Source organism: Pipistrellus hanaki, assembly GCF_964339955.1.
Source record: "Pipistrellus hanaki genome assembly, chromosome: 3".
In the NCBI taxonomy this organism is placed as follows: Eukaryota; Metazoa; Chordata; class Mammalia; order Chiroptera; family Vespertilionidae; genus Pipistrellus; species Pipistrellus hanaki.
The window spans coordinates 121,885,247-121,898,249 of record NC_140505.1 but is presented as its reverse complement, the minus strand read 5'-3'; the positions used below and the strand labels follow the sequence as shown (position 1 = coordinate 121,898,249).

The following is a 13,003-nucleotide window of genomic DNA, read 5'->3' as shown; positions in this document are numbered from 1 at the left end:
TTGACTCTAGCCAGTTTGGCTCATGGATAGAGCGTCGGCCTACAAACTGTAAGGTCCCAGGTTCGATTCTGATCAAGGACACATGCTCAAGTTGGGGCTCAATCCCCAGTAGTGGACTTGCAGGAGGCAGCCAATCCATGATTCTCATCATGGATGTTTCTATTTCTCTCCCTCTTCCTTCCTTTCTGAAATCAATAAAAATATATTTTTAAAAATAAATAAATAAATAAATAAATAAATAAATAATAAAAACAAAACTTTGAAATACATGTTATTTTTCCTACTGGTTAATAGAAAATTTATTTTCATATTTTATTCTGAATCTTGCATTAATGTATGCTGATCTAGAAAGATGGATTATTTTTGGATAAGAGAAGAAGATGGTAAAAAGCTTCAGTAAATATAAGAATGGAAAACATGTAGATTATTCATAAAATAAATAACAGACATTAGTGCAGTGGTAAGGCACTTCTATGACAAAACAGATGTGTCAAAGGTAGAAAATGCTTGAGGTTATTGCCAAATTTTGTAGTGGCCGTAGCAATAGTTTATTATTCGTGTCATCTTGAGTTTCTGGGCTGTAATATCTAGGACAGATGTAAATGAACAAGCTTATATTTCTCAGAGAAGCAAATACAGCTTGTCTTATGTAAGAGACATGGATTTAAGGTTGTTTCATAACATGATGAATAGGAATGGGACTGATAGATAATGCAGAGCTTCCTTAAACATGAAGATAAGGTAGGAAATACAAAACCAGTGAGTTTTGCCCTGGATTAATCCTTGACCCAATGCACAAATCCATCAGAAGGTTGCCAGCCTAGGAGCCTGCAATAGGGGGCTGTGAATGGAAATGAGGTGGGAGAGAGTCAGAGCTAAGGAAGTGGGATTGAGAGCAGACCTACGGAAAACACACTTCAGATGGTGGTGTACCTCAGAGACTGTCCACTCTGCTTCCACTTGACCTTAAGAACATGGCTATGTGGGTTTCTTTTGAGCCCACCTGACATTTACTGAGCACTGTTAAGCTGATAGTACTCAGACAGGCATTTTAGAAAATGGGGAAGAGAAACCTATTAGAAGTGAGAGCTCGCAATGAGGAGAACTAGAGCAGGGCTCCCCTTGGCCATAAAGCACTTTGTGTAGATTTAAAAAGTGCCTCTCCCCAACTGCTCATTCTGTAGGTCTGAGTACAATGTGTGAATGATGAGTAGACTTTGGATTTGGGAACTTGACAAACAGGGCTGCTATTTAGTAATATTAAAATTTTCCCTTTTATGAATGTATACTCACAAATATCCTTGTTTTTTGTGACACTTTAAAAAAAAAATCCTCACCCAAAGATATGTTTTTATTGGTGATAGAAAGAGAGAGATTGGGGGTGGGGGGGTGGGGGTAAAAGAGATAATGGAGAGAAGAGATCATTGATGGGAAGAGTGATTACGTAGCAGATTTCAGGTTCACCCCTTACAAGTACAAATAAGTGTAAAAGAAATAAATAAAACACATCAAAGAAGAAATGGCACAACTTGCAAATCAGTCGGATTCGGGAATAAAAATTTTTGCATGTCTATGTGAATGGTGTCAATGTCTAAGAGGCAGAGAAAATGAAAGAAGCACAGGCAAAAGCCATATAGTTGGTTTGGAGAACTAGTTTGAGGAGACAAAAGGCTTCATAGGAAACAATCTGTAGGCAGTGGGGAATACAGTTCAAACATAGAGATGAGGAAGCAGAATGGAATAGCCAACCTAAAAGGAGAAGGCATGGGAAAGGATGTGCTCAAAAATGAGTGAACGTGAAGATGAGCAGGAGGCTAAAAACTCTGAATAACTCTTTTTAAGACTTGGGAATGAGAAAGAAAGTGAGAAAAATCAGAGGCTTAGGAAGAGATGTTGGTAAGAACAATACAAACAAAAGCAGAAGAAAATTTCAAGAGGGAATATCTGATCAAGATTTTCTCATACCACAGATACTGTTGTTTGGGTTTCTCCAAAAGGGAACCACTGGTTATCTTTGAGAGCATCTTTGGTACAATGTTAGTATTATGAGAACGGTTGCAGAAGGGAGGTAAAAGGGTGAGTGAGAAGGAAGTATCATAGAAAATAAAAAGATAGCCCACACTAATATTCCAATTGTATAACCACCTATATGCAGCATATATTACAGGCTTCCCAAGGTCTGCTGTGTATCTCTTGAGTTTCCTATTGCTGCCATAATGAATGACTCTGAATTTATAGGCATTAAATCACACAAATTTATTATTTTCTAGTTTTGGAGGTCAAATGTCCAAACAGGTTTTACTGAGTTAAAATCACAGAGTCAGCAGTGATGATTCCTTCTGTTTTTGACACTGAGACATAAAAAATGACATTGTGTAAATTTAAGGTATCTAACATGATGATTTAATATACGTACTTGAATTTTACTAAGTCAGTATATCTTAAATGTTTTCATACACAGACACACACACACACACACACCCATCACATCACACACCTTTATACCAGCCCTGGTAACCACCATTCTACCATTCTACTGTTTCTTGGGACCCTCTGAATAACCCAGGATAATATCCCTTTCTCAAGATCCTTAATCACATCTGCAAAGTACTTTTTGCCACGTAAGGTAACATATTCACAGTTTTCAGGGAATAAAATATGGACATTTTTGAGGTGTCGTTATTCTGCCCACCAGAAAGTCTAAGTTAAAACATCAGAAGTAGTTTTGATTTGACTTTGATTTAATGCTTATGCATTGGTTTACCTTTGGGTTAAATAATATGAGATTAGTTCATTAACTAGAAAATAAAAGTAACATATTTAATGAAGAGTTTGTACACTAGTCTATAATTTTCTGTTGAAAGTTCTTTAAATTAAAATTTTTAATTCTCATCACAAAAGTCCATTAATTGGTAGTAATAACAATAAGCTGATAGCTTTCTACCAGTAGCAATATTTTGATGAGCCTATTTTCATTGAAGCTATCTTTTATATTATAGAATTCACTCTTGGCAGTATCTTATGCTATTATTTGCCTCACTGATGTTTTTAAAATAAAAATTTTTATTAAAGAGATTTCAAAGCTCAAAAATAATTTTTCTTTTGTATACATTTAAAGTATGTACATCTTAACCTACTAATGTAAAGAAATATTTGTATTTCTCAAACTATTCAACTTACAGTTTTTATGCCATTTTTTCTTTCTATACAAAATTTAAGGGATAATGGGCAAAATTGCTGTGAAGATTAAATTAGATAATATATGTAACACAGTAGCACAGTTGCTGACTCATAATAAGTAGGTCTTCAATAAGTTTTCAGCCTAATCCAAAATATATCCCAGGAGATTTGCCCACTAATACTCAAATAAATAAAATGATAGATAGTGTTTTTTATTAAACATGTCAAATTTTAAATATTTGGTTGCTTTATATTATATAATATAATAATTTTAACATGATAAATGGAATTAAATGGTGATTTATATTATAATTAATTAGTCAGATATTCAGATGAGTGCACAAAACAACTTTTTTTTAATTAATTCTATCTAAAGATGCCAGTAAATTATGAGGGAAATTTTGTTAATTTCATATATTCAATACAGCATTCTCAAAGTTAAAACTATTCAGAAGATCAATTGCAAGGAAATCTAGGAGACAGTAGCATTTTAAGAAATAAAAGTCACAAAATAAGTTTTCCAGTGGCTATAATTTATCTTCAAGTGGCACTATGTCAGATTCCTGACTGTAATCCTATGTTTCTTCCCTTTAACTCCTTTTGATTAAATAATGTGTCTGTGTTTTGACTGCCTATTTTCTTTTTGTGAAGTTGTCAAGTGATCTCCATCTTGTCTGTGTAATTTAGGAGACTTTCACGTCACTCTCTGAGAGACTGTCACACAAGTCCAACTAGGAGCATAATTTACAAGGTTCAAAATGAACAGCCATTATTAAATACTAGAGGCCCAATGCACGAAATTCATGCAAGAATAGGCCTTTCTTTCCCTGGCTGCTGGCGCCAGCTTCCCTCTGATACCCGGGACCCGGGCTTTCCTCTGACCACTGGCAGGCACCCAGGACTGGGGCTACCCTTACAGCCCCAGCTTCGACCAAAAGGTCATCTGGTCTAATTAGCATATTACATTTTTATTGTTATAGGTTGTCTCATCTGCAATGAATACATAGGCTCTCTCATTAATGCTTGTTAGGCATTTAACTAGATTAAAAGAGGTAAGAAACTTTTAGATAAAACTTTCACACAAACACTTCTTTGGCTGAATATACCATTTTGGAAGTTGTGATTTTATATGTCCTTAGGTTAACAGCTGGTAGTCAATAGTAATCTTGAATAATATGCACAGTACATATTCTACTCTCTGAAGCTAAACACAGTGACAGCACGGAGTGGGTTTTCTCAGGTTTGAAGAGAAGTTAATATTTTTGTTATTACTTTATCAAGGTACTCCTGTCTTGTGTCCAGCATTCATTGGTTCTAGTGATGTTTATGTAGCTGGCAGAAAATTTATCTCTCTCTTAACATTTCAGTGCACAATGTCTTTTCTGATTACAATAGGCAATCTAATTATTTCTTCTGGTTGAGTAATTCCTTTCCAGGCAAAGTGAAATCCTGAATGTTTTCACGGGAACTTATTTTTGATAGGCACATGTGTGGTGGGTGCCAAATAAGAAAGTACAATGACTTTTAGTAGATGGACAACTTGTGATAAAAATTTTTAGTTGGGTGTACTTGTTTATATATCAGTGTGCCTATATTCAACAGAGCCTATAAATTGGAAGCCTCCCCTTGTCTACCAATCATCTCCCCCCTCTCAGTCCCACTCGCTTACCCACTGAACTTCACTCAGTGGACTCATCTCTTTTTACATATTTATCGGTGTGCAAGTTTTATGTCCCCACATGTACTCTGAGCACTACTCACTGTACTTAGCTCCAAGTCTTGACTTAATACAGCTAACATTGAGTCCTTGCTATGTGCTGGATGCCATTCTAAACTTTTTAGTATATTAACTCCTTTCATCTTCAAAATAGATGAACTGGGTACCCCTATTATTTTCACTTTATAGAGAAGGAAGCAGAAACTCAGAACAATGAGACAATCTGGCCAGAATTGCACAGCCTATAAGTGTCCAAGCCTGTTTTAACCATGGCTGAGAACCACTGAGCACAGAACCACTGCCCTGCCTTTGGAGATCCCAGTGGGTCAAGTACCCTGTGATTGGCTTTCAGAGCACCAAGCACCTTTCCCCTAACCTCTCTGCCATTATGATGTTACATTTGTCTTTATGTTTGATTAATGGTTTCCACTCCTATCGTACCCAGACATCATAGAACCCCTAGTACTTATCAGATGAGTAATAACAACTAATATTTATTAAAATTTTACCATGTGCCAGGCACTGCATCTTATTTAAACTTCAAAAAGACTATGAGCTACCTACCAATTTACCTCCACTTTAGAGATGAAGGAACTGAGGCAGAAAGAAGTTCACAATTTGTTCAAGGTCACGCAGCTAGTAAATGGTGGAGCCAGGATTTAAAATCAGAGGTCAAACTCCAAAGCAATGCTCTGAATGAATGAATGAATGGATGGATTAATGAAAATATAGCTTGGAGGGGCAGGAAAAGCAATAGGGAGGAAATATTTGACATATCTGGAAGAGCAAAATAAAAAATATTTCTATAGGCCTAGGAAACAACTAAATCAGGGGTCTTCAAACTACGGCCCGTGGGCCACATGCGGCCCGCAGAGGAGTCTGATCCGGCCCACCAGGTTTTTTGGGCAGTGAGCGCAGCAGAGGTGTTACAGTAGGAATTAGTAGTTCATATAGTCCGGCCCTCCAGCTCTCTGAGGGACCGTGATCTGGCCTCCACTTTAAAAAGTTTGAGGACCCCTGAACTAAATAAAGTAATGCAGAACAGAGCACCCAGACTAGAGCATAATGGGTGCTCAATGAATGGAAATAAATGAGTGAATAGCTTTATAGCCCATAAGTTAAAAGTTTTGCATGTGTGTTTTACTACTAATGTTCTCTGCACATTTTTTTTTTCTTTCAGTGCCACCATGGGCCTTAATTGCCATAGCCATAGTCGTGGTCCTTTTAGTCCTGACCTGCTGCTTTTGTATCTGTAAGAAATGTTTGTTCAAAAAGAAAAACAAGAAGAAGGGAAAGGAAAAGGGAGGAAAGAATGCCATTAACATGAAAGATGTGAAAGACTTAGGGAAGACCATGAAAGATCAGGTAATGTATTCATTCCATAATTCTTCTGAGATTTTATTGGAAATTAATAAATGGTTTATTCTTTAATGTGAGATAAGTATAGAAATGAACAACTTCTGGGTAAATATAATTGTTTTAGAAATGTATTGTAATCCTTTCAGCCATTATTCAATATCCCAAAGTGCAATGGAAATATTTGGTAGGGTTTTTAAGTCTCCTAAGGATATAAGACAGAAAAGGGCTTTCATGACCTTCTTGGTGTATCAGCATATTAAAATGATGCCTGAATATTCTTAGCCAGTCTTAATTGTATTATAGTTTAAGGAATATATTAAAGAATATCTGAATGTTTTCCCTCTTGGGCAGGTCACCTTTCTAACATTATCACTTTTTTTTTTTTTTGAGAGAGGAGAGAGAGAGAGAGAGAGAGAGAGAGAGAGAGAGAGAGAGAGAGAGAGAGAGAGAGAGAGAGAGAGAAAATAAAGTTTTGCTGAAGGGAGGGGCCCAAGCAGGTTGCCCACATTATCACTGTTCTTAATTGCTGTTAGATAACTGATTCTTAAAGGTGTTTATCACACTTGATGAAAGCTGCTCATGGTATGATCCATCCAGATCAATAATTAGTGTTTGGGAATAATGAATGATATAGGAAAGGGAGAAAAGTATGAGCTGGCCCTAAAGAACTGGGTAGAATTTAAGGCAAAATTCTTATTTCCTCACATTGGAACAATTAAAACCATAACAAAGATTATAAAATCAATCTGGTTGGGTTATTTTCTCAAGTCTAAGGAAGCTGTTTGTATGTCCTTTATATTCTGTATTTTTGCTAACTTAACAGAATGATTTGGTTAAGAATACTTTACTATTAGTAATTAAAATGATTAAGTGCCTCTTCAGTTTTTTTGAATCATATCCACCATGGATATTTCTAAATAACACTTTATTCATATTAAAATATAGAAAGATTATTCAAAAAAATAAAATTTTCATTTATCAATGTTTTCCTTCAAATAATTCAAAAGTTCTATTTATTTCAAAATAGCAACATATATATGCAGTTTTATAAATTCATCTTATAGTATTAATTATTAAGTAAACTCATAAATATGTGAATCTTAGGAACAATTGAATCAACAAAGCCATGTTAGTACATTTGTATAGTTTAATCACTCACTCAGGACAATAGCCCCTCTCGCGTTTTAAACACCTTTTCTCAAAGACACAGTAATGTCTATTGAAAATAATTTCACAAAGCTCACTTTTCACTCCCTGAACTTTTATTAGGTTTCAGGGCCATAGAATGGATAGGCTAGTGCTCATGCTCAGAGAGCTCTGTCCTGAGCTCAGAGTAAGAAGGGTTACATTTTTCTGAAAGTTTCTAATCACAACCATGGAATCCAATGCACAAAACTACAGACACATGTGTCTAATAAGGACTTTTCTTTCTGGTTAATCTGTTATATAGAAACTGAGATTTTAAAGCATCTCTTGCTTTATTTCAATATGGCTATAGCAAGCAGGACTTGATACAGATTTATTTAAACAATGTTTAAATGTAGAAACAATCTTCAAGATGGACATGAAATGAATCATTTTTACTTTACTTTCCACTAAATATGCCAAACAGTAGGTTGAAAATACAATACTATAATTTTCGTAACTATAATAAAATTAAAATTCCAGTATCCTGAAATTAAAAGCTAAAAGTATCAAATATTATTATATTATTTGATAATATAATTATATTATACTAGAGGCCCAGTGCACAGAATTGTGCATGGGTTGGATCCCTCAATCTAGCCAGCAATGAATCAGGACCAATCAGGGCTGTCTCTTCCAATCGGGGGGGAGGGGGGGGGTACTGTGGGAGGTTGGCCAGTCACGGGAGCTTGGCTGTGGAAGTGCACTGACCACCAGGGGTTAGCTCGTGTGTTGAGCGTCTGCCCCCTGGTGGTCAGTATGTGTCATAGCTACCAGCCAGTGGGCCAATCATTCGGTCAACTGGTCATAAGAGTTGATTAAGCTTTTATATATTTACTAGAGGCCTGATGCACAAAATTCATGCAAGGGGCTCAGCCCTCACAGCTCCAGCTGCCTTGGCCAGCCCTTGCAGCCCTGACTGGCCCTTGCAGCCCCTCGCAGCCTTGGCCTACTCTTGCAGTCCCAGCTGCCTCAGCTGACCCTCACAGCCCCGGCTTTGTCCAGAAGGTCCTACGGAAGGACGTCCAGAAGGATGTCCAGAAGGACGTCCAGAAGGTCTTTTGGCTATCCAGTCTAATTAACATATTATGCTTTTATTATTATAGACAGATTATATTAACATTAAATAACTATCATATTAATATTCTATTAAATAACTATAATGTTTGTTCCTAAGACAAGAAATTTGCATTTTTCATTGTGAAATTTTTTTCTGTATGACATAAAATACTATAGTTTAAAAATAGTAGTAGTGTTTATCTCCCCTGTTATAACCTGGATAAATAACCAAGATCTCAAAAGTAATAAATACAGAGAACTGACTGTAGCTAATTTTTCACTAGTCACCTATTCCTTTAAATGGGAGAAGAACAGAAAATAAGTCAAATAAGGAAATATTAATAAATCAGTGATAGTTTATAGCAATTTACTGTCACAGCATAGCATTTAAAATTTCAACCCTCAAAAAGGTGTTTAATTATTTAAGTAAATCAGTTTGTCCATGTAGGATTTTTATAGGTCTTACTTTGATTTATAAACAATTAAATGTTAAATGACTTACAAACAATTAAATTAAATGTTTGGATAAGTGAAAATAAGCTCTATAACTACTAGTAAACAGTTATATAACAGTACCTTATGAAACATTTTTAAGGCAGACAAAATAACTATTAATGAGTTCTATCGTTTTATGAAGGGAAAAGCTGAAGAAGCAAAATGTTACTCAAAGATTTTAAGATGCTATATCACATTTGATCATACAAATTCAAAACAGCCTTAATACAAAGTAAAATTATTTTTAAATATTTATATTTTTTAGAATATTTTAAAACAGAACATTTGTATGAACATGGGAAAGACGATGTACTTATTTAAAAACAGATGTGAGAGGGATTTTAGATATAATTTCTTAAGATACCTAGGTTTAGGAAAAATCAATGTTTTTACTATTTCAATCCATATAAAAGGTCACAGAAATTTAAATTTCATTATTCATGGCTGCATGTCTCTAAGGTAAAATTTTATAACCAAGGAAGAATGTTTTAATATTTTTCAATGTCAAAAAAAAACTATAAATAGTATTTACACAGAAAAAGACATATATTTAAGATTTTCCTAATGTCTTAAAACTTCAGAACACTAAAAATACAGAGGGAAAATATCAACTTAGAAAGTCATAGGTCTGGAAAGGTCCTTTCTCCATTGCTTTCACTAATGTGTGTAGATACTTTAATTTTTATTTCTTCCTTCTATGTCCTCCTTATCTGTGTTGTGTCTCATGACTGTTCTGGACTGTCCCTTGCGGTAGGTTTCCTCTGCTACTTAGACACACCTACGTCAACGCTCGGATACATCTAGTGGCCTGGGAGCTGGGACTCCACAGCTGAGGGTGGACCATTCTGACACACATCAAGGCTGAACTAAATTGATTTTTTTTTAAATGAAGGGTTCTCATATTCAATATTATCAACTGGTTACATAGAGTATTATTAGAAAGCTCAAGTTTTTAACTGATGGGCACAGAAAGAAAATGCATTTCTTTGTTGCTCCCTTTCTACTGGGCCCTATCAAATCCAAATCTGAACAATTTAACTTAGAATGAACAAGTGCTCCTTCTGATGGTTGTGAACTAAGCGCCTTTTGGATGTTTGAAGCAAGCCAGAAGCATGTGCACTAAATCTTTGAAATTTAAAACAAGCTCGATGTTCCCAGCACAGCTTTTTCTACAGCAATTTATCAAACTCTCAGAACTGCTGGGTTTACAAGCTGTTTCTTCTGCATTTTGTTCCACTGGGGGAGGGATGGGGGCTGGTATTGCTCTCGAGATATTATAATGGCCACTGATTTAATAGGCCTGAATTTAATGTAATAGTACAGAAAATGTCTTGGTTAAACTCAGCCTTTGGGACTAGAATAGACTTAATCACTGTAGTGATGAACAGTGGCACTGAGAAATTATAAAAAATTTAGACCTATTTCATGCAGAATAATTGCAGAGATGGTCCTGCACCTTTTATTAGGGCAAAAACCACTCAGGGAGAAGGAGATTTAATATCTCAGCTATTTCAAATCACAATGGGCTGAAACATGATATGCAAATTGTCAGTTCTGAAGGAGACTTTTGAAAAAGTATTTTAATCCGTAAAATCTTTTATTATAGAAATGTGCAGATATTTCAGACAGATGTACGCATTAGGTTGCTTTTATTTAAAAAAAAAATTAAAATCTTACAGAGAGGCACATTACCTAAGCTACAATTTTCTCAGCACATCAATGACAGCATTAAAGACTTACACACCGCTTAGGTTTCAGTGATCTTTTCTTTTCACTTTAGTGACACCCCACACAAAAATTAAAAGATTAGCATACATTTTAAAATAATTATGTTGCTCCCTGCCTTTGGCTATCAGTAAATCAACATTTTTATTATTCAAGAAAGCACTGAAGTATAAATTAAAATTTCCAAATTAAATGGTATATGGCTAACCAAATTTTTTAACATTCTACACTAGTCTATTAATGGTCTTTGTACGCTCCTGAAATTTTTCAGGAAGCACAAAAGAAAAGCATCTCTGACTACAGCTCAACTCTGTTTATCGGATCTTCCCACACAAACAAGTGTGTTAATATGATGCCACCAAGTCTCAGGGTTTTTTTGGAATCAAATTGGAGTTCACTGGGTAAAGCCAAATTGGAAAACCTTGTCAACTGAGAGACTGAGGGTGCCATTTGGAAGCACCATTGAGGGTCTCTGTGCTAATGGAAACGTCAACAGAAAGTCTTCTCTCAGCAGAAAGAAAGAAAGAACATGCACCTGGGAGCTGGGGGTGGTGGGAGCTACTGAGTGGTTGAGCCGTAGTTTAATGATTCCAATGATTCCAATGCCTTTCTGAAGCCCGGTTATGCTTCTTGGATTCCAATTCTATAAGAATGCTCGGGTTTATTTGATTACTGACAAGAATTAAGATTCCCTTATTTTGTCATAGATATAAAACAGTCTACTACTCAGATGTCTTAACTTGATTCCTGTGAAGGTCTACAGTATCACACACTCACACACACACACACACACACACACACACACAGCAGGGAAAATGCCATAACCAAAAACTAAGAGGAAATATTTTCTATCTATAACAACAGGAAGGTCAAAACCACTAAAATACAGAGTTGTCCCTACAAATCAATAAAAAGCAACCAACAATAGAAAAATGAGCAATGGCTATCTATTGGCAGTCTCTAGAAGAAAGGAATAAAATGGTTCATATAAAGATTTAAAATTTTTTATCAACCTTGCTAATGGTTAGGGATATCTAATACTATCATTGTTAATTTTGAATAATAAGTCTTCATTGACTTCTGATTCTTTTTTTAATTCTTTAAAGTAATAGAATGAATATTCCCAGTAACAAAGCTTTTACTAGTAATATTTATGATCTTTATAACCTTTAATTATTTCACAAAATCTTTTCATTTTATTGGGGGAAATTTATATAGTTTTTGGTTTTTAAAGGAGGAGCATTTTAATGTACTTTATGAAATAATGAGCTTTCTAGTGTTCCAATTTATATTACACTTAAGTTTTAGGTTATAAAAATTATTCAACTGATACAAACTGAGCTTTGAGAGTTCAGTTCCAAAATTTTTGTTCATTAATGCCAAATAACCTTTTATAGAGATTTTAGTATAATATATTACAAACATCACTTTTTATTTTTTGATATCAAATGGACCCATAAATCAATTTAATTCAGCCTAGCTTTCTATGGAGCTGTTATGAAAACAAAATGGTAAACTTAAACTGGAAATGGGGTAGATCTTCCTCTAAACATACGTTTGCTGGTGGCATGTTTTTCCTCTTTTTCCATAACCATTGCAAATGTATATATGACACATGACAAATTAATTTTTTCTGAGAATCACTTACTCAACTGTTTTTTCATAGGAAACAAGGCAACAAAAGGCCACACATTTCACATAAATTGCTCCACTGCATGTACCAATGGTTCTACATGATGGCTAGTGCCAATTGCTTTAACCTACATGAATGTGAAACCTGGCCTGGTTAATAGCATGTTTGTTATAATTCTGAAATAATCAGTTTTAGCAGAGCCAAATATTGTATAATACCAAGTTGACATTTGCAACAACTTTACATTTTTTGCTTGCAATATTCTTAGGGGCTTCTTCCATTGCTTCCATGTTGCTTGCTGATGGGGGGGGGGGGGGCAGGGGAGGAGGGAGAATTCCATGCACAAATGGAATTTTTAAAAAATATGTAAGCATCAAATGTGAATGTGTGTCAGACAAACTGAGATTTCCAGCATCTTGGTGCTTGCTTTTGACAGCTTGGAAGTATAACCACAAGCCCAGTTTCATTTGGATTTTGATGGAATTCACTTGAATTCACATATGATCCATTTCCCTACTCATAGGCCCTTAAGGATGATGATGCTGAAACTGGATTGACTGATGGGGAAGAAAAGGAAGAACCCAAAGAAGATGAGAAATTGGGAAAACTTCAATACTCCTTGGATTACGATTTCCAGAATAACCAGGTCA

General features: G+C 35.3%; 1 protein-coding gene across 6 annotated transcripts in view; it reads left to right on the top strand.

Annotated features, from left to right (window-relative positions):
• Positions 1-13,003, top strand: part of SYT1 (synaptotagmin 1) — a 522,673-nt gene that overhangs the window by 379,978 nt on the left and 129,692 nt on the right. For 5 of the 6 annotated variants that reach the window (XM_084880205.1, XM_084880204.1, XM_084880207.1 and 2 more), the window contains 2 exons: positions 6,078-6,262; positions 12,877-12,999. In XM_084880205.1, coding sequence (XP_084736331.1) covers positions 6,078-6,262; positions 12,877-12,999 — 308 coding nt within the window. The remainder of the gene's footprint in view (positions 1-6,077; positions 6,263-12,876; positions 13,000-13,003) is intronic. The other variant, XM_084880208.1, reaches the window with a different exon arrangement.